Source organism: Coturnix japonica, chromosome 32, assembly GCF_054131305.1.
Source record: "Coturnix japonica strain WE chromosome 32, WE-NBRP24, whole genome shotgun sequence".
NCBI lineage: Eukaryota > Metazoa > Chordata > Aves > Galliformes > Phasianidae > Coturnix > Coturnix japonica.
In genome coordinates, this window is record NC_140694.1 from 1328552 (window position 1) to 1355355 (window position 26804).

A 26804-nucleotide genomic window follows, 5' to 3' on the forward strand; every position below is an offset into this window, starting at 1 on the left:
CCATGGCTCTCACCACAGCTTCCCTCTCCCCAAGTTGAAACATACCTTTTTACAGTTATAAACTGCATGGAAAGATCATCATACTCGAATAGAATGCACATGTTTTGACTTAGCCAAATGGAACTGTGTGGTAATAGTTACTTGCAAAGAGTTTGCTCTGCTCTCCGAGCCATTTTGAAAGCTGTGTGCCTTGAAAGCCAACTGCTCTGATTTTAATGCCTCTTTTATCCATATTTCTGTGTCTAATTCAGTCATACTGCAAAAGTGAAGGTAGTTATATGGATTTACAGCACCTTTGGGTCTCAGCAGCAGCCTAGAGACACGAAGCACATGTACTTGGAGACTCATACTGCCCAAGTGCTCTTTTCTTCACCAAAGGTCCTCTTCCTCAGTTAGAAGGTGCCATGGTGGGGCTGCAGGATCCTTCTTCGAGGAGATTTTATCACCAGAGTGAGGTGATGATTATACAGAATTTGTCCACATGGGTGTGTGTGCATGATGACACTAAGCTGAGTGGTGCAGTTGAAGGAATGCCATTCAGAGGGACCTTGACAGGCTTGAAAGGTGGGCCTGAGTGAACCTAATGAGGTTCAACACGGCAAAGTGCAAGGTTTTGCACTTGGGCCGGAAGAACCCCAGGCACCTGTACAGGCTGGGAGGAGTGGTCCTTGAGAGCAGCTCAGCAGAGAAGGACCTGGGGGTCCTGATGGATGAGAAACTTAACATGAGCCAGCAGTGCGCTCTTGCAGCTCAGAAAACAAATGGGATCCTGGGCTCCATCAGGAGATGGGTGGTCAGCAGGGATAGGGAGGTGATCGTCCCTCTCTACTCTGCTCTTGTGAGGCCCCATCTGGAGTACTGTGTCCAGGTGTGGAGCCCTCAGTACAAAAAAGACATGGAGATTTTGGAAAGGGTCCAGAGGAGGGCCACGAAGATGATCAGGGGGCTGGAGCACCTCCCCTATGAGGACAGGCTGAGGGAGTTGGGTTTGTTCAGCCTGGAGAAGAGAAGGTTACGGGGTGACCTCATTGCAGCCTTTCAGTACCTGAAGGGAACTTACTCCCAGGAGGGGAGTAAACTCTTGGAAAGGGCTGATAATAGCAGGACTAGGGGAAATGGTTTTAAGTTGAAGGAGGGAAGATTTAGGTTGGATGTTAGGGGGAAGTTCTTTACTAGGAGAGTGGTTAGGTCCTGGAACAGGCTGCCCAGGGAGGTAGTGGATGCCCCGTCCTTGGAGGTGTTCAAGACCAGGTTGGACAGGGCCATGGGCAACCTGATCTATGGGGTCTCTATGGGGATCTTTGGGGTCTCTATAGGGATCTATGGGGTCTCTATGGGGATCTGTGGGGTCTATGGGGATCTATGGGGTCTCTATTGGGATCTATGGGGTCTATGGGGTCTCTATAGGGATCTATGGGGTCTATGGGGCCTCTATAGGGATCTCTCGGGTCTCTATGGGGATCTGTGGGGTCTATGGAGATCTATGGGGTCTCTACGGGGATCTATGGGGTCTATGGGGTCTCTATAGGGATCTATGGGGTCTCTATGGAGATCTATGGGGTCTTTGGGGTCTCTATGGGGATCTATGGGGTCTCTATGGGGATCTATGGGGTCTATGGGGATCTATGGGGATCTATGGGGTCTCTATGGGGGTCTATGGGGATCTATGGGGATCTATGGGGTCTCTATGGGGATCTATGGGGTGTCTATGGGGATCTATGGGGTCTATGGGGATCTATGAGGTCTCCTGGGCAACCTGATCTAGTAAATGTGTATGTTTGGTGGCCCTGCCAGGCAGGGGGGTTGGAACTACATGATCCTTGAGGTCCCTTCCAACCCAGGTCATTCTGTGATTCTGTGATTCTGTGATTCTGAACACCCACTGCTGTTACTGCTGCCACGGCTCAGCTCTACTTGTGACGTATTTATTGACCACTCAGAAGCTACGACAGCAAATCAGCAACAAGTACATTCGACTTTCCTGCCACAGGAACTGGTAAAAGGACTTCAAAAAGATGGAGAGCATTCGCTCACCGGGGTTGTACCTCTGCAGCACGCACTGAGGACGGCCAAGCTCAATAAAAGGACTCTGCATCTCATGTTTGTTTTGTTTTGTTTGTAATTGTTCATATATATATATTTATTTTAAGGTGCGTATTAAAAGTTTATATTCCGCAAACTACCCGGGTTTTTCCTTGCATCCTGTGTCCACAGTGTCTGCTGACGGCACATCAGGCACTTCAAGCAGAAGTGCTTATTTCACAGTGGACTTTAGACATTTATCGTTCAACCTGGCAAGTGTGTAAAGTTGATCACGCTTCTGTCTCATTTCAGTCTCAATAGCTGAACTCTGAGCCGGACTTCAAATAAAAGCCTGTTAGAAGAGAGAGCAAACAAACTGATAATAATAGTGCTAGCAGATTCAATATACTAAATATATCTGGTGATAACTGGAAGAAGTATTTACTTTTAAATTATTTCTAATCAAAATTGCCTACGTCCCAAGCTGACCTCCCCGTCTGAATAATCCCATTATTTCAACATACCTCACATACTGGACGGTATCTTCCCTTGTTATGCAGAGTGCTGGGGTCAAAAAAGAAACGTCTGCTTAAAAATACAGCAACAGGGAGCACGCAGCCCTTTCAACAGACAGGACCACTTTGAAGTTTAATACAGAAAATCTATTTGATATTTATTAAACTTAGTTTCTCCAGTTACAGTTTTGCATTGTACAAAGCATTTTAATGACACGGTAGTTAAAAAGATCTTTACAAATTGAAATGTGATACCCTTTTCTCCAAATATTTTAATTGCCATAAATTTGTTTAAAAATACACATTAAACGCATGTTTCAGACACTAAACTTTCTATAATCTCAATACCACAAAATACATAGAATATACTATACAGATGTGGAAAAAATCTAGTTAGTATATAATACTTTGCTCACCATTAACAGCTTTATGACGTGAAATGCACATACTGACTTAGAAATCCTAATTTGAGCCCCAAAGTACCCTTTGAAATTTCAAATGTATTGCAACAAATAAAATCACAGTTGGTGTGTTTCTTTAGGTTTTGGTTGAAGACGGACGCCGAAATATTCCCATAGAAACAAAACGTAACACATGGACTCGTCATGTACGAAGTGTGAAACAGAGACATCCCATTAGTTACTAGCAGTACCTTTCTGTATGATTCACAAGGGCTTCATTTATGAGAGACAGGTGAAAAGTTACCTTCCCTCACCCACAAACCCTCCCCCAAAAAAACCCTTCTTCATCAAATAATAATTTCAATTAAGATAAAGGATTTTTAATAAATATATAAGCACTTTATCCTCCATATACAAAATTTCTTAAAACAATTTAAAAGGGGGACCAGATACAAATGTCAGGAACTGTGCTTGCAAAAGTCACGCCTGGTCCTTAGAGTTGAGTTTTCAGATGTGTAACATCAATGCAGCCGAAAAGAAGCGCTGCAGAAGTACTGTGCACCCAACAGCACCGATTCCCCGGGCTGCATATAAAAACCAAGTCGGGGAACACTGCATTCCAATTTGCCCGTATCAGCTCCAATAGCAAACGCAGAGAGGTATGACAGGAGTAGGTACGTTTCCATTAAGTTTCCAGATGAAATTAAAACTTTTACATAAAGATGGCCTATATAAACCCTAACGCTGTAACACAGCGTTTCAAATTGTTCAGTATAGTGTATTCGATTGAAACTCAGCTGAGATCGGCAGAGAGCAAAGAACTAATGCTGTCGATAGCTGATCTAGCAACGACCAGAGCTCGTATTGAGAGAAAAATGTACTTATTACATCGCTAAGCCCTCCCTCCCTGCCTCCCCCCACCCCCAATACCGCTGCTTTCAAATGGCATCATGGCATCAGAAACCAATTCCTTGAAAAGTAATGGAGTTTGACATACATCACGATTCCCTGATTGATTGATTGCTTTTAGGTAACTTTCACACTGTGGAGATTTGCCTCCTGGAACAGCTCTGTATTTGTCTGAGTTGGCCACCAAAAGCTTTGGCTAGTCTTCACACTTCAAGATATCCAGCATTAACATACAGGTTTCCATAACACTGTTTCATTAGATGGAATAATTTAAACCCTGACCAAAATTTTTGTCAGAAATCTAGAAATTTGGAAGTTGCTTACTCCCCAATGGGTAATTCAAACTTGACTTGCTCAGGCCCTTAACATAAACGCTGCGGTGACAGTAAATATCTGTTAGGTAACTGAAATATTAAATACAGCAAAGGTAGTCTCTTTTTCCAATAGTTTCCCATTCTGGAAAACTACATCATTATCTGCCTACGGCTTTATTTTACTTGCCCCGGGCAAGCACATCATTCCCATAAAGTACTGACTCTGTATGTTGGGGCCATTCATAAATACATTTCAGGGCTTTTTTTTTTCTTCTTCTTTTCCTTTGTTATCACAGCAATCAAGCCTCAGCAATCTAAAGGAATATACATTGCACTCCTGTATAATATGCAAGATTTATCACCAGTAAGATGGTGACTCAGCACTCAATAAATAATATATCAATATAGTCAGTTGCACCATAATGTAAAAACAAGTATAACATATACTTTGGACAGACTGATTTCATATATATATACATATATATTAAAAGACACATACAATACAAATTGCATACTGCCATCAAAAGCCAAGAAGAGCCATTCACACGCTCTACTTTATGGCTAATAGTTTCAAATCAAAATAAAAGTATTGGGCTGTTTTACTCTGGTGTCCTTAAGATTTGTTTATAAGTATAAATGGTTGCACCTTACCATCTAGGAACCTGCAAGTTTCACAGCAAATCCAAATAATAGTGATATCTGAGCAAGCCTAGTCTGATTAAGCCATTTTTAAGATTCACCAACTGGGACCACGTTCGGTGAGGGAATTAAGATCTCAGTGTTGATATGTGCTTAAGATCCAATCGTCTAGGGAATCGTTGAGGAACCTGGGAGTGAGGGATCCCCTCCTCAGCCACTAGCGCAGCCTGCCTTAGTGCTGACGCTGTCTGCATTTCCACTGCTGTTGTGTAGAGGTTAACAAAAGGACAGAGTTGGACTGTTAGTCTGCATCGTGGCACCGGGATGGAAGCATATTCAGTATTTGCATTTTTTTAATTGCTATGAAATCTGACAAAGTACACAACTTCTGTCTTAGAAACAATGGTAAAGCCCAAATCAGATATGCTTTTGGAAGCGTGAAATTTAAGTGTCTCTGACTGAAATAGCCACAGATGAGTAAGGCATTTTTCAAATAACAAGACCACTGTGTATCTCCCATACAGACAGAAAACCTGGGCAGCACTCCAGGGAATGTTTCCCTGTGACGGATTCTGTCAGCCATTTCAGGTCCACATTTTAACACAATGTAAGAAGTCTTTCAGTTACCCAAAGACCCATTGACCTGGGGACAAGCAAAACATTTTTGTAAGAGACAACTGCGTGTAACACCAAAAGGTATTTGTGGGACTCTAAGGAAATAAAAAGAGAAAATAAATTCCCAGAGATGAGACCATTCCTGCTTACAGTCATGGGCACGGTGCACAAAGGAGCAAGCTGGAAGCAGCCGCACCGGCCAGTGCAGCACTACACAAAAAAAAAAAACTATGAATGCAACTCCTACAAAGGTATTTTTATATAGCGTCAAAAGAGTGCTAGGCACTTTAGAGTATTAAAGGAAAAATTAGTTGACAGTGTCCTATTAACCAGGATGCAGAGTCTGAGGGTACAGAGTTTTGTCTCTAACAGCAAACACGAAAAGAATGCGATCTTGCACAGTGATTTAATAAAAAGGATGCTCCAACCAACAGACCTGATCAGTGATTCAGCTCTAACGGGAAAAGTCACAGGTCCGCTAACCAAACACATGTTGGTTCGTATGTAGCAAAGCTCTTCTGGAAGTACAAAACACGCTGGAACACAAAGGAAGCTCTACGAATATGCAGCTACCTTTTAGTAGGTTACTCATTTCAAAACTTCTAAACTCTTAAAGCCCATAGGACATACTGCAGTACTAAGTAGCGTAGAATTCTATTCCTTCTTTCGAGGTTGCCATGATTTTGGCACTTAACCACGACGACACAAAACTTTAGTGCAATATTTTTTCCTGAACGTGCACGTTCATCTCTGGTACAGAACTAAGGGTTAAATGGGAGATAAAACAAAGCAGCATTCCACAATCGCACTCTAAAGTATTCAGAGCTTGACTCTTTAGAAGACCACTGCAATGAGAAGTCAGTTTGCATGACAGACACTGGTACTTTTGAAAAAGAAATGGAATTTTACCCAAGTACTGCAGAAGACCACTGCATACAGTACACCTGGTCCTGCTGTAAAACATCTTGTAAATAGTTCATAAAATCTTCATCTAAAAGTAAGGCATAAGGCACACCAGACATGTTAGGGGCACTAAGCAATACTGAAAGCAGTAGCATTTTAAACCTTTGACTCAGACAAGCACCTCATGTGGAAAGGTACTTTGGTTTTGAGAGCAGTCGACTGCAACTCCACAAACTGTTTCTGTTACACCAACTCGCTTCCCTCTCAAATGAATATTCTGCTCCATCAAATGCATCAAACACGAATGGGACCTTCATTAACATGGGGTAAATACAAGTTTTAAATCCATTCTGCATCAAAACGATTAGACAACTTCCCTGTAATAGCAGGTGTGCTCCCCCACCCCACAATGGCTGTTGCACTGTCATGCTGTAGTGTCCATTAACCACCAGACATTTTTTCAGGCAGAAAAAAAAATGGACCTCCGTCTCTACTTAAGATTCCTGATTTTCCAGTCAATGAGAAAGTTGCAAATGGCAGTTCTGGTAGGAATTTAACTACTGTTGGTTTTTTTCACCACAAAACTGCTGATTTTGCAAGTGTCAAAAAATGACAAACAAAATGCGTTTTAAATGAAGAGAGATTAAAAAAAAAGCACAAGATTGTCCATTTCAGAAACCTTTCCTATATGCCTTTCCTATCAGACCGAAGTTCATTCCTACACCATTACTCTGATATTACATTGAATGCAAACTGTTTCATGATTTGCTATAGTGTTAACCAATGGTTTGAAACTGCCTTGAAAGCAACCCAAGTCAGAACCAGCTAAATATTTTTCCATATAAATTTCTTTAAAATTCATTTAAATGAAGTATTTTAATACGTAGAAGAACATCTGGAATTTTTTCTATTTAGTACAAATTCTGCAATAATAAAACTCTAGCTGTCATTTATTAGTTGATCATAGGCATTAGGCATGAAAAGTATGGTGTTTCTACACGTCAGAACCTATCAATCCTAATTCCTTTTACAGGTTCTACCACCACAAGACATTACAGAGTAACAAAGCTCACGGAGTACTTAAATAAAGTGTCTATGTTTAATTTTTCCTAAGTACTTGGAAGGGTAAAATTTAGGGAAGAAACAGCTAAAAACTGCCAAAAAACTGGGCTTTTTAAAATTAAAATTAAAAAAATTAAAATAAATAGGATTTAAACCGACTATTTACGTATTGTGATGGGAATTCCAATGACTGATCCATCCATGATAGATTAGCCAAGCTACACCTTTATATGTCGCAAATTTAAAAATATTTAAATAACTTAAAAAGGGAATACTGAAGGAGTTCATTAACAAGATCGTTTTGGGTTAAAACACAAAACACAAATCAAGATGGGAGACATGTGAAAGCATTCTTTGTTTTTAGTGTCAACTAAGCAATGTGTTATGGCAGACTTCCTTATTGACATGACACAGTGTTGTGGAGATAAATCAGAGGCAGCGAGAAAAATGTGTTCAATTTTCCATTCCTTCAGTTCGAAGTATCACTTGGCATCCAGGCGCAACCAGTGTAGTCCCTGACGGGTGTAACGCACTAGGTCTGTCATGATGCTCGAGTTAAAAACCAGAGGGCCCATAGCTTTATCCAGTTCGGCAAAGAACTCTAAAACAACAGAAACACAAATTAGGCACAGTCGTTCTCATTGGCTGCCGTAAGTGAAATATTGCTCTCCCTAAAAGAACACCACCTCAGCACAAACATTGCAGATCAAGGCAAAAGAAATGAAAGACGGCTGAAGATGGCAGAAGAAAGAGAAAGAGATCCTTTCTAAGCCCATTTCTTTACTGTTTTGCAGAAGGTAAGCATAATTACACTGCGGCCTAACTGTTACAAAGCATTCTTGGCCTTCTCCCTCGAATGTGTATATTCACTCCAGGATTTCAGAAAAGGAAATGCACCAAGTTCTACTTCCTAAAGAGAAAAACTTGCAGGAAATGCAAGACTTATTTATTTATTTTAAGCATAGCTGGTAGGAAATGTTAGATCTCCAACACCACCTGACAACCAGGACAGCCAGCCCAGAGCATCGCTGTCACCAAAGGAATTACTTTCCATCTTTCTTTTACAAAGGACCCAATTATTTATCATTATGCACTGTTAACTCCAAAATTGAAAACCTGTTAGAATTTAACACAATGTATACATCTTAGGTTACAACTTGCCTTTGCCTACCTTTACCTTTCTGTTCTTTAGACAGCTGTTCAGCTTGGTCCCAAATTTCAGTGGCATAGAGGAAGTTGGATGTAACTTGGACGTAGCTGGCTGCCATCTGATGGATCCTCTGGGGGATCGTCACTGAAGACCCACTCCCTGAAGGGTTGGCTGCCCCAGAGGAGTAATTTCCTGAATTCCCTGGAGACAGCTTTGGAGAGACTGGAGACGGCATACCAACAGGCTTGCTGCTTATCCAAAGGAAAACATTACATTGTAAAACACGCACACAGATATGTCAGGTGTGTCATGCAAATGTCTTCCTACAGCTCAGAACATGGGATGCTAAGGCACTCCTACTTCACACACTGAGAACTCAGGACTGGCCCTAAAACAAGTGAGCTTTTGAAAACCTCTCATGTTCCTCCAGCTCCTGTATTTTAGCCTCACAGCCAAATCAACATGCAGCATCTTTCAATCAAATCTGTTGTTTAAATAAATTGAACCTCACATAGTAATAATGAAAAAATTAAAGCAAGGCAATTATACTGCTGTTGTATTTTCAAATAACATGATGCATATCTGAAATGCCCTCCTAAAATTCTGGTTTTTGTTTTGTTTTGATAGAGTAATCTATAAAAAGTCTGTTGTCAGGTTTCAAGAACAGAAGTAAACTGCTGTACCATGGAAGAGCTTACTGTGAAAGCACTTGTAGCCATCTGGGCTACAAGTGCATCACTGCAGCACTAATAAAGCTATTGTTTTGAGAGCAAAAGCATTACATAAAACAACAAACCACTGAGACAAGTGACCTGTGTGTTAAGGACACACTGAGAAGTGTTTTGTTCATTCCTCCCAACAAGGAGTTGCCTGAGAATATCTCTGTACAGCACATTTCTCAACCTCTTATCAGAACACTTACGTGAACAAATGGATCAAAATCTAGACCTTAGAACAATTAGAAATTAGAACAAAAACAACAGAAGCTCAAGAAAGTAAAAGCTGCTCTTTGAGCACCTCAAACTCACAGTTTATGTGGAGAATGAGCTATAAACATAGAAATACAGGTAAACTTTTACTACCTACCTTCCCATACCAGGTGACGGTGCTTGAGAATTATTATAGGAATTCTGTTGGGAAAAAGTAAACGTATGTTTATACCTCAGCTAATTATATTTTATCTGGTTGTTTAATTGCTCATTTCTGAACATGAGTTCTCATGGCTTTTCTTTTAAGCATATAATAATATCAAAATATCCTAAATAATATCAAAGTACTTTCAAAATTGGGAAAAGCATCCATTTCACTGATGACTAAGACACAAATCAGCAAAGTTTTAACTTTGTTATATCAACAACAAAATTAAAATTCTCTTTGAAGCCAACTAAATTTACTAAAAGCTGCACCAAAATATTAATAGGAAGCTATCATTAGGACCAATGGGTTGATGACATCATAGTCATGCTGTATCCTCCCAGCTTTAAACTGCTCAGCTTGAATGTACTTTCAAGGTCCATTCCTAAATTAGGGCATACTGGAAGTTCACGTGCAGCAATCTGAATACCAGGCAGAGGAATTTTAAGTAATGTAGAGCTTCAATTTGATTAGTTTTTTAATATTTGAAGAAAATATATATCCAATTACCTTCAGATGTTCAGTCAGAGTTTTAGAATATTTCAATGCACTTTCCTTTTTCAGTTTGAAAAGCCTTAGGTATAGTAGAGATTGGCACCGAAGACTAACCAAAGACAGAACAACAAAACATTTCCAGTTAAAGTCAAGCTTATCACAACATACCAAAAGTCAAAAATGGAGTACCCATGTTTTTAAAAGCTTTTCTCTCCCAACACTAAACAGCCAACTGTCAAACTGTAACTAGACAAAGTCCCACACCACCTTTACTTCTCAAGAAAGTAAAGAACAGTTTTGTGCCTTAAGCTGAAACTAGGTTGCAGTGACTTTACTGATACAGCCTTCACTTTTTTCTCATGTCAGGACACACTGAATCTGGTGCATGCTGCTATAGTCCCCCCTCCCTTTTCCACCTGACACAGTCAGCTTTGTTCAACTGCTTGCTGCAGCCATTTAATTAGTCCAGAAGGCAAATGACAATTCTTAACAGCCATTTCAAGTTTTGCCATATCACTGTGTGAACACACAGCAAAGACCCCAAACCCTCCTTCTGCTACTCCTCCCAAATCCAATAGATAATTTCCTTTCCAAGAAAGTTTCAAAACAGAACTGGAAATTCATTCAAATGAGTAAAGCAGTGTGCTCTGATTATGTTATTTTACTAAAATTAAAGCCAAGACCAGACAACAGTTTGCTTGTTAATGTAATCTCAAAGTTTCCCGAAGCATTTAGGTCACAGCCCAACATCAGCTGACCATGCAACCAACTCAACAGTAGTCTGTTATTTTGGAACACTATAATTTACAAAGAGAGCAAATGAAGAGCTCAGTTCATCAACAGTAACTTTATCAAAACACTAAGGATAATGAAATTCACAAAGGCACCTCTATCATTTTTAGCCATATTAACAATTCCATTGCATGCGACAAGTTACCAATGACATCACGTTCTAAAATAAAAGCAGTAACTGACAGAACATTATGGAAGTCAAAGTTGAAGTCAGTCAGTCATTTTCTTAATAGCTGAAAGACTTTGCTGTTGTTAACAAGCCCTTACAGTAATCGATCTATAGCATCAATGGTACTGAACAGTCAAACAGAAAACTCCTATTTGGTTCAAAACACCTGAAAACTCAGTGTAAGACAGCATTTCACAGACTGAAATCTGTGTGTGTAATTAATCAGTGTGTAATATAAAGTTCAGGATACACGTACCAAAGCACTGCTAGCCTTTTGTCTGCAGCCGTAGCATCTGGTGCCAAGTGATTCTTCAGTTTCATAGTGTACCTATAAACAAATCACCAACAAGAAAACTATCAAGTAAATGAAACATTATACAATCATTTATCAGCCACCAAGTTCTTATGAAATTCAACTTTCAACTCCTTCACTGTTTCAGGTCTTTCCCTCAGACCCTAAACAGAACGTGGCTAGGCAATAATTGGAATAGTTCTGCTCTGCACATGTCACAAATTGTTAAGACATCACAAACTTTGGAATAAAGGATCTCAGCCCTCAAGAACACACTTGAAGCTTCAGTAACTGGAACAAAGTGGCTAGTGATCCGTTCTTAGTGTAGAGCAAGGGACTCCAAAAGTTAGTGGCAGAACATGAGTAAAATGCAGAAGCTTTGATTTCCAGCCCTCTTCCCCAACCATCTGAGTTCTGTGTGTGCTTTACAGCGCTTACTTGATTAATTCCACAGTTTCTGAATACATAGTGAATGGGGACTTGGATTCCTGAGCATTTTTCTCCAATGCATTCCCACACTCAATGAATGACACCACTGCATCTAGGTAGTACACAGCCTTCTCAAACCTGTCAGACTGAGAAGATTGGATAAAAAAAAATAAGGAAAATATTGAGAGGAAATACCAGAAAGTTCTAGTACAGACAGGCAGCAACACAGCACAAGCAGTAAACAAACCCCAGCATAATGTGCAAATACTGGATAAACATTGTAGATTTGCTTACCAATGCATCTGCATTATGTTTTAACTTCTTTGCTTGCTGTAAATAATGATCAGTTGAGTAAGTCCTACAATAGAAGACACATTTAAGGAGTCAGACCACCTACTCTGTACTTCCTTTTATGACAAAAGTTTGTTAATGTTACAGCTTTCACTTCATCCCCCTCTAACTCAAGTTACAATAACAGGAGGTACTGCATCACAATCCCATTTGGGTTCAAAAAATGAAGGCTCCTCTTTGCTACCAAAGACAACAACTGCTCACCATGGGCAAAGCAGACTCTGTTAAAAGAGAACAGGCAGCAGTGATATCCTGAAAGTGTGTGATGGATACATCAACACTTAAAAACAGGACAACCCTGGACTGTTTAGATCTACTGTTTGGTCCATCCACGCTCTGCAGGAACACACAGGGCAGACTAGAGTTTCTCCTCAAGGAGTGCACCATCTGCCAAATATTTGGTGCACAAAGCAGGCAGAGAAGCACGTTGCTGCAGAACAGCATGCAGATCTCCAGAGCATGAACTAGTATTCAGCATCTTTTGTGAAGCAAACAGGACAACCCTTCTCCACAGAAGAGCTCACTGTGCTGCAAGATTAGCACCCCCAAAAAGGGAAAGGCACCCTCTGCTTTTCTTACCTGTCATCAAAAACAAGTTTTGCTCTTCTGGACTTTGAGCTCTCTGTAGATGGAGCAGAAACAGGAGGGCAGTTCGATGAATTGTTCAGAATCTTCTCCTGAAAGGAAAATGGTCACCGAATCATGTCAAGACTTTTTTTTATTTTTATATTCTCAAAGACAAAGAGGAATTTACTGTACACATTTTTCCCATGATTTCACACTCTGTAAGCAGTAAGTTCAGTTTAGTAGCTGCTTTAGCTGCCATTCACCATACAATAACACAGTTTCCCTGAGGCTTTCATCTCATGCTGGCACAGGGGATGACACAGAGGCTATAATTAAGCTGAGCCCTACTACACTAGGAGATCTCCCTTATTGCTAAATCATGATTTTCCACTCTGAACAAAGAGGCTATATATACTTCTATAACTTCTCATGTCTTTCAACAATAAACTACTGAATGTCTCTGGGTAGAAAAGATTAGTATTTCAGAAACACCAACTTCAAGGAGAAATAACAGCTGTCTTCACAACATGCTGCCCTTGCTCCCCTTAATTTTACATGGCTCAATGTGACACTTCAGGCTAAAGAAGGGACATCAAAACATCTTGTGAATTCTAAGTGAATCTCTTCTCACTAGATCAACAGCATAAGGCAATTTCCCAGCTTCAGTGTGCTTTCAGTTCTTTGGAGTCATCGTGACCAAAGGCCAATTACACAGAGTATTTAATAACCTGCCTTTATCAGATCCTTGCTAATTAGAAGGATCTCAAAGTTGCGAGGCACTGCACTTGCACAGCAATGCCCTAACTACCAGTGTAACATAAAACACCACCAAAACATGCAGGGAAATGCAGCATTTCCAAAGTATGAAAAGAAAAACATCAAACAAGTTAACAGCTGGTTTAGGGACAGTTCTATGCTGATGAATAAGGAAAGGCCAGAGCAGCAGTCTATGATGCAAATCTGCTATCTACAGGCTTCCTGTAAGTGCAGACACCGATGCACACAACCTTCCCAGGTTTCTAAAATTTCACAGTAATGGCATGTAAATTAATCCAGCAGGTCTCCCAGTTTAAATATTGCATGGACTCCACCCTAATGACTAAGCTACTTTCTGCCACTGCCGATGGCAATTTGCTGCTTCACTCCTCCCCAAATCAATTACCCTTCCTGAACACTTCAGAGCAATCAAGGAGAAATGGTACATTTGGAATCCCAAAGATAAAGGTGAAATCCCTCCAACTTGAACATATTACACTCAAATCTGGTTATACAACAGAAATTACTCTATGAAGATACCCAGATGTGCTCACAAGTTTACTCCTGTCCAGTAATACACATTTATATACTAACGAAAAAGCACATTACATATCATGACCTTACACTATCATCATCTTATAATGTTTTTGAAACCCTTCAACTACATATGTTCTTAATCTAAGTTGCTTAAAAAACACTTTCTGCATCACCTTTTCCACAGTGTTTTCTCTACTCTAACCACAGAGAGCTCTGTACCATCCTGATCTGGAATCAGATGAACCTTTCTAGAATCCTAGGGTGAAAAATGAGAGCCACAGCTTTGTATCTCAGCACTGTGCACGGACCCAGCTCCTGTTCTCCTTAAAACGAGGACAAGATCTGTACTTGCTCCAGCGACATAAGAGTAACCTCATTATTCATTCAGTGTGAGCAGATTTGTAGTGATATTTCTCATTAACAAATTAAACAGCAAATACGCAGCATCTGTCATCAAAAGATGACTAAATGCACTTTAGTAATTAACATAAATATTTGGTAGGAATAAACATTAGCATTCGACAATCTCTCCTAAGTTATTTTCCAATTTAGAGTCTAAGCACCATGGTACGAAACAAGGCAAATCTGAAACTAATTACATTTCAACAACTGCAAATTATTTAGATGACACTGCACGTCAAAATGCAAAGCCAAGAAATAAGTTCAAGGCATTCACAGAACAAGCCCTTTACCTTTGTTTCTTTAGCACTGCCAGAACCTTTTCCCTCTATCTTCCTCTGTTTAGAAGATGAGCAGCTTTTACTGCCACTGCTGCTGTCCTTACTAACATTGCTGCTGGACTTCAAGGATGATGACGGACTGGCTGTCCTCTTCCGGGACCCGTGCTCTTGTTTGGAATCCTTCTGAAGGACTGGGGCAGCAAGAGATGGCAGTAAATCCTTCTCTTTAACAGCACTTGGTTTTAAAGACCTGGACAAAATGAATACATTCAGTTTTGTTTTTTACTTTTCAAAATAGAAATAAAACAAAAATCCAGCATCACTTCTTTTTTTCTCTCCACACCCTTCCCCCATTTAAGCCTTTTCCCTCTCCCTTCCCCTCCCCCAAAAAAAAAATAATAAAACAAGATTTTTAATGTTAAACATAGCAAGACAGATTCAGAGGAAGCAAATTATCACCACAGTAACTAAACGTTACGAAGCCTGATTAAACTAGTTTTCACCACTTTATCTGTTCTGACCTGAAAACGCAGAAGGCAAGTTCTAACCATAAAACCACATCCCTCAACAGTTCTTAAAAACACCCTAAACACTTGTAATGTTAGAAATGAATGCCAGCATTAGCGCCAGTCTGTCTATTGCAGACAAGTCAGCCTAACAGCTCAGAAAAAAGATGGCCCAGATAACTGTTCTCTAGAAGCCATTGGCCTTTTGGTACAGTCTTACCTTGGCTGCTGAGGATTCCAGTTGCTAATTCTGGCATCCCTTTTCACAGAGAACAGTACACAAAATAACTATTTACATGAAGTTTTTGAAAAACCATCTTGTTGCATTTAACCAAGTGCCCTTCAGAAAATCACACCAGCAACAAAACAAAATATCAGGACTAAAGGAAAAAAAACATGACAGACGAGCATCCATTTTTTCTACATTTCTTAACAGAAACAAAGAAGGCATTTAACTCAGAAAGACTTCTAGCATCTGTAGCCAGAAGCTGCAGCTTCTCACACATCAGTAATTCAACAAATATTCGCTGTAGAGAATTTTTTTTCCATGATATAATTATACCAGCTGTCTGTTGTTTGATCTGAAAAAGGTGAACCCTTCATAGTAGGGTTTACCTAGTCAATATTTTCAGTTATGGATATGAATTTCCACCAACAACTAATGGAAACTTCAAACTGAAGAATCAGAAACCATGAAATATTACCCACTGATTAGTAAGGAGACATTTTGTTGTGGAGGAAGGAGAAGAAGGTAAGGGAGAGATGGATACAGGCATGAGTCTTCTCCTTGATCACTCTGAGCCTTCAGGCAAGATACTCACTCCCTACTGCTAGAAGTCTTGTGTCCTGATGGAGCTTTTTCTTCCAGTTTTGTTTTCTTGCTTTCACTGGCTCTGTTTTCATCCTCATTCTGAATACAGCAAACAAGAAACACATCCAGATAAATGTCTACATTTACAGCTTCACGAAGACAGTAATTTTTCACATTTAACGGATTTAATTCAGTGGGCGTCTTGCAGCGTACAGAATAATACCAGTACAGGCTACAGAAACATCCCCTGAAGCAACTACCTTGTATCATATATTTGAAAAGTGGCAGTCTCAAGTTGTTCATTTTATAACACGCATATCACTATGAAATAACAAAAATCTGCCAAAGGCTTTGGTACGAAATCAGATTTTATGCTGGGGAGTCAAACACAGGTGTCTTATGAATGCCAGGAACTGTAAAACCCATGGAGTCTGTAAGAGATGTCGAAGACCAGATTTTTATATAAACCTAATCCTAAAGTTGAAGAGTTTAAGAGGATACACAATCTGTGCTACCTCCAGGAATGCAAGCTACAGTGCTAACACATCTAAAGGTACAACCCTCTGCCTTTCATGAATGAAAACTCCAATATTCCCTATTACAACGGCACAGGAAGGATCAATTTATTCTACATAGAATAGGTAGGCAAAGTAATCTCCTAAATTACTGAGCCACTGCAATGAGGTATGACATTGGTTACTGGGCTTAACCCCTTTAGCAAGATACTAAAAGGCTAAGATAACAGGCAAGATTTTATTTACGATACTGTTACCTGTTTATGTTTCCTTTTGCCTTTTGTGGAACTCTTATCAGAAGGCTGCTTCTGAGATTCTCTTGCATGCTTCTCTGGCACATTTTTCTTTTCCACTTTGGGCACATCAGCATCCTTGTAAGGCTTCTCTGGTATTCTTGATAAGAGGCTCAGGTATCCATTTTGTGAAGGTACCCACTTCACAATAAGTGGGTACCTTTCATCAGGATCGCTGAGTGGTGAAAGAAGCTCTTTCTCTTCCATAGGAGAGAACATTCTTTGCCGAAAAAAGCTGTCATCCTCCTCCATGGAAGATTTAACAGGAGTCCTATTGCTCTCGGAGTATTTGGGTGTTTGTGATGAAGGAGGCAGGCTTTCATTTTCATCTGAATCAGAGGATGAGGTATCTGTTTCTATGAATTCCCTGGATTTCTGTGCAGATTTGCTTGAAGCCTTGTATTTCTTTTTCTCTGTTGTAGGCCGAGGGGAAGATTTGGGTTCTTTCTTTATATTAGGTTTTCTGGAACCTTTAGTGGCTGCCTTATGCCTGTTTGAAGGTATGTTTGTTGCCATGTCTACTGGGGTTTCACTTTCTATTTTAAGACCTCCTCTAGGCTCTTCAACAGATGTCTTTTCTGCTTTCTTGGGCTGCTTTTTACCCACGGTCCTCCTCTGTGTTGAGCTGTCACTCTGGGCAGGTGATTTCTGCGTGCCACGACTGCTCTCTGAGCCCTTTTGGGTGGGTTTGGAATCTCGCCCTGGTGTTGAAGAAATCGAGTCCTTGGATCCGCTTTGATCAGCGTACCCACTTCCTGTTCCCTGATCCCATCCCTCTTTTTTGTAGCCTTGTGAGGATGGGATGTTGCTGTCCACAGAAGAAGCTGGTGACACTTTATGTGAATTAACTTTGTTCAACCAGTTATCCAGTTGCCACTTGTTTGTTGGCGGTGGCTCCGGCTAAAAACAAATTTCAATAAAGCACTGTTAGATACAGTGTTTCACGTGGCTTCCATCTTTTCTGCAGCCCTACTGTGCTGCAAGCCAAAGCAAGCGGTGCACTCGAGCATCTGAGGTCAGTAACTAATGAAAAATGCATATAACTACAGATAGCAGGTCTGCTTTTTCCTTCAATCAGAAGAACTGCAGTCCACAGGAAGCACTTGCTGCCATGGCATTCCAGACTAAAAGCTACTGGTTTTTAAGCTACTGTTCCCATGTCTTCTGCACTCCAACAGATAACTATGGTAAAAATCACCTCAAATAACAAATGTGTGCTTATAGAAAATATAGTTATCATGTCAAATTACAGGTACTTTAGCAAAAGAATATGTGGAAATATGTGGAAATAATTCTACACTTGACAAGTTTTTGTTAAAAAAAAAAAAAGAGACCGAGAACATGTTCATTTTTTTCTGCTTTTAAAACTCAGGATTAATGCCTGATGACAGCCCAAATGCGTGACAAATCCTACCTCAGGGGATGCACTCTGTGATGGTTCATTAGCTTCACTATCACTGGAACTGCTTTCACTTTCAGAGTCAGATCCTGAACTGCTTTCAGACCCACTGTGGCTGCTTGAGTCATCCCTTGAATTATCTGCTCCTTCACTGTTATGTTGTGAAGGTTCAGAACTACTGAAAACAAAAAGGAAGAAAAATAAACAAACATTACTCAGTGCAAAGGCATCCTGGAAGTTCTTCCATTAGGAAGAATAAAATGTAATATTTTAACTAACATTTGCTAAAGAGTTCAACTGAGCACAATTCACCTTGTTCCCCTCCCCCCTTCACAATGTTGTCAGTATAATATTTGCAGAATATGTGTTGGCCACTGATTAAACTCTAATCACCTTCTGGTCTAATCAAAGACAAACAACTAACACTGATTTTAGAAACGAGATCAAGCCAGAAGCGCTGACTGGACCAAACATCACTACCATTGGATTGCAGCATAGAAAGTAAAGGAATGCCTACCTTCCAGGTGTGCTCCTTGGAACTGTTTTATCACAGTCCTGCAATTAAGAAGAAGAGCATGAGGCTTCTAGAAGCATATGCAATTACATTGCAAAGTATTGATATCAAGTCTTAAAGATTCTAAATACTTAGCCTGAAGAGTGCTCTAATTCAGAAATACAGAGGTTTAAATTTGCCTGCCTTTGGCTTGTACAAAAGGAAAAATAAATCACAGTTCTTTTATCCAAGCTTTTACCACAAACGTGTCATCTCAGAACCCTCCATATTCTGACAGTAGTTCTGAGATTTCCTATTTTCTCCACTCCCCCATGCCATGTTTTAGAACCAGATGATACAAATTTTTACTGTGCTATTCCAGAAATGTTCTATGTCCCAGTAATTAAACAACTAAATGCACCATCTTCAAGTTTTCCATGTGAAAAAATAACAAACAGCGGAACTGAGAACAGCAAAAAAAGCAGCATGGACTTCTGCTGGGTAGCACAGACTCAAGAGGTATGTTTAATTCAGCAGGCTGAACACCATCTCTGGCTGGAGATGCACAGAGTTAATATTGCCAAGGAGCAAAAGATACGATAAAAATAAAGGAGCTGCTAGACTTATAGTTACAGAAACAACCTGGGAGTAAAAGACACACACAGCAGCTCTTATCCCGAACAGCTGCTGCATGGACATCTGTGTGCCATGCACTCTTTAGCCAGCACAGAACATGAGGGGCTCTCCCTTAGGTGGCAGCCCATTGTGTGTGTTAGGAAACTGACTCTGTTTCCATTCCACATTCAGAGAAAGCCCATTTGAAATCATCAAAGCATGAGTCCCTAGGTAAAAAAAAAAGTACTGTTCTCACAAAACCAGATCATTTTCCTCACATTTGCATTTTAGAGTACCTGAAGTTTGTTTGAAAACTTGCTAATTGTTTTTCGTAGCTCAACTGCAAATTCTCCTTCAGCTTTTCAGTTTGCTGTTGGACTACTGAACATTGCTGATGTAACAAACCATCAATACACTTGGTTTATTCTACTGAATCTTTGGTATCTTGTGAACATACCTGCTCTCCATCGCTGTCTTCGCTACTGCTAAGTTTTAAGTCATCTTTCAACATACTAAGTAAGTAAAAGGGAGAAAGTGAGACAAGTTTTTCCATGTAATTTAATTACATTCAAAGCACTCTTCTATATTCCAACAAGTTACTGTTTATGCTACAGAGCTGGGTGTGTGGGTGAAATCCACAAGTTACCATTTAAAACATTTAATGTCTAAGAATGGCAAGTTAAGTCATTCTTTAAAGAAAACTACGGGCTGTAGTGCTTTGATTCCTTTGTTCGTTCTTTAAAGTTTAGAAAGGAATTCTGACACGTTTTACTAATGCAGGTGGAGCTAAAACATCTGCATTCAACCTCTTACACACCACGGACAAGAATACTGTTTCCCATTGAATTAAGAAATGTGATTGCTTCATGTCTAGTGGCAAAATCCCAACTGTTCGACATCATAAATTTTCTACTATTCTTCAAAGGTATAATTGCTCCTATTTAGGGTAGTCATACATACACATACTATTTCATGACACTGAAAGTACAGGAACACAAAGAAAACATAGTGGGGTATTTGTGCTTATTTAAAAACACCTTCGTTACAAAAATAAAACGTCTTACTCTGTCTGGTTCAATTCACATCTGGAGAAAGAAGATAAGAAAGGATTAGAATACTTCCCAATTTCACAGTACAGCTGTTCTACTTATAATCTGAAAACAAACAGCAACCTCGAGAATCTACTTAGACATCTATTTTCAGCTGCTACCCTTATCAAAAGATGCATTTATCTCACTTTTTAACGCTTTCTTAACAGAGCACAATCGCTTTATCGGAAATTCTATTGACACATAGAGGCTAACTCTATGTTCTTGCACCTTCCTACACCCTCCCATTCTGGAACCAGCACAGCCCTTTCATAGAGGACTACACTGCTATAACAAAAGAAAAGCCAAATGATGAACTCCTACTGCTACCACTTATTGAAGTGGCTGTGTATAAACATCTGAAACCTCATGTTTTAAGGAACTGACATAGTCTATAATAAATAAATAAATGAACAAGCCACTCTTCAATTATTTCCCATTTCTTTCTCACAGATGATTTGTTTTTTAATCTTATTAATACTAAAAATGTAAACAGAAAAACTAAACTTCATTTCGTAACTGCATCACAAATACTAACTTAGAATACCTTCAGAATCTGCAGTTGCTTTCAGTAAACATTCCATCAGGTGGAATGGGCATTTTTTGTTTGGAAATTGTATTTAAACAGAATGTAATCAATTTTCAGGTATGAATAGGGCAGAAGACAGTTAGATTCTTCCTGCTGCTTTTTTATTTTTTCTTTCTGATGTCTGATTAATGAAGCATAATGTTAGGTCTGTGTACGCAACTAATAAAAATGCCTGTCAGTCACTTAAGAGAATGAGTAACTACTCGTACAAACTTAACTAGATCTCAAACTTAATTTACTGTCTCCTCTAATAACAGAACAGTTCCTCATCCTATTTGTGCAACTGCAACAAGCTGCTTCCAGCTGACAGCTTAGCAATGCACGTTTAGTAAATCCTGTCCCATCCTGCCCATTCTCACACACTGATACACTTCCAGCTCACCAGCCAATTCCTAGGGCCAAACTCCTGCTCAGTATCCTACAGCTGAGAAGAAAGCAGGGGGATGGAAGGAAGGCACAGCACACCTGTTACACCGGTGTGCCATTATTTGCCCTACTATTCCTGAAAATAGGTTGAAATCAACTTTTTTTTCCCTCTCCTGTCAGTTAAATGTAAAGCATGACAAAGAGTGTGCAAGAACTGACACATTCTGGTGAAGAAACAGCTACTTCCAGAATCTTTTAAAAGTTGACTGTTACATGAGAAATGTTTACTCAACTGCTACTTACGATTTGGATTGATGGCCATTGGATGTTTTTGATGAAGGATTATATCGTTCTAGAAGGAAAAAGAAATAACGCTGTACTCTTTTGAACACAGACAGCAAAACAGTCACTGCAAAGTGGACAGAACTAAACAGGCTTAGCCAAACAAACTCAAGAATGGCGGAGTGAACAGGAGAAAGAGGGACCAGCTGACGTCAGGTGCAGCCTCTCACACATTGACCAAGTGAGAGAGGAGCAGAGACAGACTGCCAAGAGAAGCAATGACCTTAATCAAGAAAATCTAGAAGGCTTTTTTAAATCGTTGCTGTCTAAACCAACACACACTTAATATGTTTCTGAAGGTGTGAAAAACTTCTGCTTCTATCAAGGTAGGATACAAGTGACAATCCTGAAGTAAAAGAGGATAGGTCTAGCTTAGATATTAGGAAGAAATTCTTTAGTCAGAGTGTGGGGAAGCCCTGGCACTGCTGCCAGAGAGCTGTGGGTGCTCCATCCCTGAAGCCAGGCTGGGTGGGACCTGGGCAGCTTGGTCTGGGGGGAAGCTTGGAACTGGATGGCATCTAAGAGACCTTAGAGCCCAAACCCTCCCATGAAAATTATTCTATTACCCTCTACATGCTGAGGAGATCAATTAAATCAAGTTTTTAATCTGTTTCAGCATTCCTACGCAGCTTTTTAGTGAATGAAAAGTCTTTAAATCCAAAAAGCAAACTCATAAACCAAACCCTACAGTTAGAACACTGTGATATAATCTGCTTTTTGGTTTGTCTTCTTTTTCTTCCCTGTTCTTTAGTTCTAGTAAATTACTAAACATAGCACAACAGAAACAATATCTGAGGTTGTTGGAAGTGTCACAGAAAACTGAAAATGGAGCTGAGAAATGGTTCTGTGTTTTTATCTATTTGGCCTCCCTGATGACATACCTAAAGATCAGCTGTTTCCAGAATGTAACCTATTGGCTAGCCTTATGGAATTAAGTTTTAATTTGTTTCCTTAATTCCCCACTGTATTAGGAGTTTAGATTAAGCTGCTTGTGAATACCTAAGAATAAACCATTCCGCTTTTACTATTTAATCTGTTTAATCACTTTGACAGGGACTGGTAAGACTGTTGGAAGGCAACAGCACAAATCTAATTCATTTTTGCCAGATATGTTACCTGGTTAAATGCTTCATTTCAGTAATATTCAAAATGAAGACACAGTCAAATAGGAGTAAAAGGTGCATTTGTCTAGACTTTGGAAATACATTCTGGGATAATACACTCAAGAATATTAACAATTCTTGAGCAGTTCTCTTCAATTTTCATATCCATAATGCGAAAGTGGACAAGAAAAAGGAAGAAAATGCATTGTGCTTTTTCTATTAAAATATGAACTTCGTTGCTTTCCAGCATACCCAGGGGTTTTCTCTGTGGGTGTTTTCACACTCAGCTATTTTCAATCATATCAACCAAGGAAGCCTATTTTTCGAGAATTAAAAAAATAACAACAATTTAAAGAAACAATTTTATTTTTTTCCCCTTTTCTAGAAGTTATGAGTGAGTTACACAACAGTTATTAACTTTCCAGTTCTCAGCAAAAAGCCACAAATAAAATCAAGTGTTTATTTCATAAGTCTTGAGAAAATACGGACAATTTTTACGTGCAACCCATTCCATTACCAGCCTGGAGAGGTCTCATGATCTAATGGCCTGACTTCTTAAGGGGTACTAAGAATACTCAGTTGTAACAAAAACACTGCACATAGGAAAGGAAGTTTAATGTACTTACTCTGTTCTCCAGTGCCAAAACTGGACTGTTGAGACTCCTAAGGGAACAAAAGATCACAGGAGTTTTTTCAAAGGGAATTTTAACATCTCAAAAATCATGCCATAATCAAGCTATTGTTCTGACTTTAAAGGATGGCACATATCCTTTAAAAAACAACAACAAAACAAAACCAACACCTACTCCCAAAGAAAACCAACATGCTAAAAACAAAACCCAGTGGTAACAACCAAACAGAAACAGGGAGCCCTTTCCTGGGCCCAAGCTGCCTTCCCCAGCAGTGACAGAGCAGCGAGTACATGGGAAGAGTATCCTTAGCTCATCTGTCCCACTGACCCCTCTGTCCCTGCTTGCTTGCTTGGAAGATGGGCCATGTGCAGTTGTCATACACAGTACCTGAATCTCCAGAAACTGTGCAACTTCTGCAAACCCTATCTTCCCTTTCTCACCTTCATCCAAATCCTCATGTAACTGAGCAACCTGGCTGTATAAAAGCCAACAGACAGTGATAAATACCTGCCTCGATATACAGTGGATTTGCTGTCTATGAAACTAGCCTTGAAAGACAGAGCCTCGCCAATTCTAGCACTGGTAAGATCTCTGTATTCCTGTTCCAGAAAACCCAATTCTGCCTCCTGAAACACAGTACGTTATCAAACACTTGAAATGTTAAAAAATAAATAAACAAACAAATAATCAGAGAGTATTGTGTTACTGAAAACCTACTTCTAAGCTAGTGTGCCATTTTAAAATAGGACCTTCCTGACCTCCTTTTAAAATGAGGACAACTGCTGACCTTACGCATAAAAACAGAGAATGTTTGAGTCAATTCACCAAGCTGATAGATGTACTCTGTGACAGTGAATTGCAGGGGTTTGGGGCACAGCTGTACAGCAGTCTTCACAAACAGCCAGCTCAGTGACGTGATGCAATTTATAAATGCAGTTTCCAATTGTAACTTCATAAACACACAAAAGCTCTACATGGCAAGGCATACTTACATATATCTGACTTCCTTTAACATTTTTATTTCAAAAGTGGCAGCAGTTGAAATCATGACTTGAATGAGTATTGTCAGTGGAATGGAGAAAGAGTGCAATTTTCTCAAAAACAAAACCTCTTAGGGAACTTTAAGATGTTCCCAATGCCCTTCATCTTTACTGACTGAAAGAAGAGACATTAAAATCAACCTATGGTTAAACTGCAAAGTCAAGATCAAGTTGCAGAAGTCTTCTTACTTCAACAGAGAGCAAAAGCCGTACTCTCTTCAGAATACAAACTGATTCTTATCTTTCACACAGGTTCAATGAGTACAAGCATGATTCCTCAGTTTCCTTTTTCCTGTCAACTAAGACAAGTAGGTAAATACTTGATAAAAGTACCTGATAAAATGTAGGTAAAACCAAAAAAAAGACCCTACAGTAATCAAAATTCCACATATGCAGAACGACTGCGCTGTGCTGAGCACAAGATGAGTAACTGGGACTGTTCTCATCAATGTACATACCATAAATTCTACAGAAAGTGTCTGCCTCAGTGCTTACCTCAGCCAGCTTCCTATTTCTAAGGCAGTATTCCAGTTAAGGGCACTTTAACGAGGTGTTATGCTTAAATGTGCAACTTCTTCCAAATAACTCACCATCTATTTTGCCTCTGAATACACGTCTCTCAGAAACTCAAAGATTAATAAAGAAATAAACAGAAATATATATTTTTTCAAGTCCAATTTCTTGAGAAAGAAGAAATTAAGAACATTTTGAAGGATGGAAATGCTTTTCACAAAAGCACAGCAGATTGCTGAAGTTAAGTGGAAGACACTTCAACAGGTAAGAAACCATTGCTTGGACTCTGACACAAAATGGTGATTAGAATGGTAGTCAGGTACATAATTCTTACCTGTCCATTTTTGGTTTGGCTGTGGTGAATAGGATCCATTTCCATTTAATATCTGACAACCCAGGTCAGACCTCACTTTTAATTCTCAGAATAAAGTTTCTGGATCACAAGGATCACAAGGGATCGACGCAACTGACTGCTGCCTTCACAACTACTACAGCACGGGACACTGAGCAAACCCAGAGACCAGTGCACCTCTTCAGAGACGTCTGCAGGTCACCGCTCAGGTACACAGACATAACAGCTGTCAGTGACATCACACTCCCTGTTCTATGATGGAAAGATTCCATCCAATAAGAAACAGCTGCATTTCTGAATATATTTTACAAACACACCAGTCCTCCTGCTCTGCATTTTTTGACTGTGAACCCCTGGCTTTAAAGACTTACACAGGATGAAATTACAGAGCGTTAGGTGATGGGGTAATATTTTTATCAAGAGTCAGGAATCTGTTTTTCACAGCACCCATAAAACTTTTTATGACCTATTTTCATGAAGTTTTATCTTCTGATTCAAAGACTTCCTGATAATTATAAGATATATTTATAGTAATGCAGACAGGCCCCAGTCAGGATTTTGGGTCCCTGCAAACACTTGCTGCACACAGGGAAAATGATCTTATGCCAGCAATCTTAGACATAAAATCCACCCATCCACCAAAACGAGCCTCATTTTCTACATGTAGGCAAAGTGTACCAGACTTCTGCACACAAGAGAAATGCTGTGAGATGCTGCAGCATATAACTTGTAAATAAATAGAAAGTTAAGGAGAATAAGATTTTCTAGAACAGTGTGGCTTGATTCAAGTAAACCAGCGCTGTGTTCAGCCTTCTGAATTCTGTTCCGGGTCTAGGCTGTACAAGCCTACGGCTCACTAACTTGCTGGAATTTGGAGACATCCCACTGCCAAGAATGACAGAGGGGAGAAGGCAGAGGAAATTACAGACTTTGGAAACAGAGAATTTGACAAAGTTCCATGGCTAAGATGTACGCACACAAAATAAATAGGCTGGCAGAAAGTTGAAAGGCTCAGGGCAGCCATACATGGAATTTTTTTGCAAACTTTGTGAAGAAACAGAATCCAAGGTTGACAGATTCAGAAAGAAAAACACAGCCTCCCTTTTGTGTTCAGACGTCAACAAGGCTGTGCAATATTATGCAGTTCCTATCTGCAGCACAAAGGCCTTTGTATTTCTGCACACTTTCTTTCCCCCCCTGAATCAAACAGCCACTGAGAGAAGAACGTAGGCAACACAGGCTGCTGACACCAAAGCTGCCCATAGCTCTGGGCTACCCAGGCAGTGACAGTACCAGGACCATCCAACCTTCTGTCAGCCTGTGGCACTTTGGTGGATGTGCACTTACAACACACAGCCTGGAACATTTGGCCAAAAAGCAACCATGAGTTGTAGTCAGAGCCTTTTGGAAAGCTC

The 26804-nt window shown here is 39.8% G+C and overlaps 1 protein-coding gene across 4 annotated transcripts; it reads right to left on the reverse strand.

Moving 5' to 3' along the window:
- Positions 1-2662: 2662 nt before the first annotated feature.
- Positions 2663-25591, reverse strand: LOC146755434 (AF4/FMR2 family member 4-like). 4 transcript variants are annotated; one of them, XM_085525604.1, is made up of 18 exons: positions 25372-25585; positions 23479-23515; positions 21711-21759; positions 20429-20449; positions 19822-19876; positions 18774-18811; positions 18272-18431; positions 16822-17757; positions 16060-16148; positions 14745-14982; positions 12772-12869; positions 12136-12199; positions 11851-11987; positions 11377-11448; positions 10175-10268; positions 9617-9660; positions 8558-8778; positions 2663-7981 (listed from the first exon to the last, which is right to left on the reverse strand). In XM_085525604.1, the coding sequence occupies exons 1-18, from the start codon at positions 25414-25416 to the stop codon at positions 7863-7865; spliced, it is 2517 nt and encodes an 838-aa protein (XP_085381730.1). In that variant the 5' UTR covers positions 25417-25585; the 3' UTR covers positions 2663-7862. The 4 variants fall into 4 exon arrangements, 3 of the variants coding, with proteins under 3 accessions (XP_085381730.1, XP_085381729.1, XP_085381731.1); XM_085525603.1 differs by having other exon boundaries at positions 18272-18434; positions 25372-25584; XM_085525605.1 differs by lacking the exon at positions 20429-20449 and having other exon boundaries at positions 18272-18434; positions 25372-25584.
- Positions 25592-26804: the final 1213 nt, after the last annotated feature.